The sequence below is a fragment of the Lycium barbarum genome, chromosome 5 (assembly GCF_019175385.1).
Source record: "Lycium barbarum isolate Lr01 chromosome 5, ASM1917538v2, whole genome shotgun sequence".
Classification (NCBI taxonomy): domain Eukaryota; kingdom Viridiplantae; phylum Streptophyta; class Magnoliopsida; order Solanales; family Solanaceae; genus Lycium; species Lycium barbarum.
Window position 1 is genome coordinate 89,725,291 of NC_083341.1, and position 1,101 is coordinate 89,726,391.

The 1,101-nt window shown below is 39.6% G+C and overlaps 1 protein-coding gene across 1 annotated transcript; it reads left to right on the top strand.

Annotated features, from left to right (window-relative positions):
* LOC132639564 (uncharacterized) lies at positions 1 to 634 on the top strand. The gene is made up of 2 exons (XM_060356001.1): positions 1 to 284; positions 421 to 634. The coding sequence occupies exons 1-2, from the start codon at positions 1 to 3 to the stop codon at positions 632 to 634; spliced, it is 498 nt and encodes a 165-aa protein (XP_060211984.1).
* Positions 635 to 1,101: the final 467 nt, after the last annotated feature.

The window sequence follows — 1,101 nt, forward strand, 5'->3', positions numbered from 1 at the left end:
ATGAAATTTTCGAGGTGTAACAACAATGAAACTGATTATTTTGTCATTCACCCTGAACTGTATCCTAAAGAGGAGGATGAAACAGCAAAGGATCAGGGAAACACCTCCAAAGGGATTCAAAGTAGGAAGAGTATTGAACAAAGCACCGAAGGCAATGTGGAGAAGAGAGAAAACAAGAATGACGTTACAGCAAGTGAGAATAGCACTGGTAAAAAGGATGAGCACAAAAATCAAAAGGAGGAGCAGAAGAATCAGCAAAACAGGAAAAAAAGATACAAGAGTAGGTATAATAAGCCTATTCAAGGTTGGAACGCTAAGGAAGGCAGTGGTAGCAAGAATAGTAAAGCAAAGAATGTTGATCCAAAACAGATTAGGACTACTGCCAACATGTTTGATGCTTGAAGCAGAATGATGGTCCAGAGGAAGATCAACTGAGAAGCAGCAGGCTGACCAAAGAGAGGATCACTCAAAGATAGAAGAGCCAACATGTGATAAGACTCCAGCCAAGGAGAAAGAGGGTAGCAATAGCAAGTCTCAAAATTCAAAGAAACAGGATAAAGAGTATGCCAAACCATGGGTTGAAGCTTCTTTTGGCAAACAGAAAGCCAATCCTGAAAAACAAAGGGGCAACTAATGATAAATGAAGTAATACATGTGTTACACCTCGGAAAATTTTTCGTTGATGCACAGTAAATAGACTAATGAAGAGCATGAAGTATACGGTATTTTGATAAGTAAGGAATTACATTTGATGACCCTAATTAATATCTCAAAGATGTTCGAGATAGGGGGAGAAAGTTTGCCAAGAGAAGGCAAGGCATACGATAGGTATCGAAAAGGAATTGCGAGTAACGAGTTAATGATGATTTAACGATGCTTTGGAGAAGAGTTATAACATCCCTTAGATTGTTAATGAGGTTATAAACAAGTGTTAAGAAGGTTCCATAAGGATTGGAGATCAAACGAGTCGACGAAAACGAATTTCGGGAAACTGGGATTATACGGCCAAACATACTGGCCGTATAAAACATACGGGGCCGTATGTTGAACCGTATAATCATCCCAGAATAGCTCCCCTTTCTGGACCAAATCTACGGCCAG

Bases quoted from the DNA above. Each gene is read 5' to 3' on its own strand.
- LOC132639564 (XM_060356001.1), top strand. From the start codon at position 1: ATGAAATTTTCGAGGTGTAACAACAATGAAACTGATTATTTTGTCATT. The intron at 285-420 runs GTATAATAAGCC...ATGATGGTCCAG, and splicing joins AAAAAAAGATACAAGAGTAG to AGGAAGATCAACTGAGAAGC.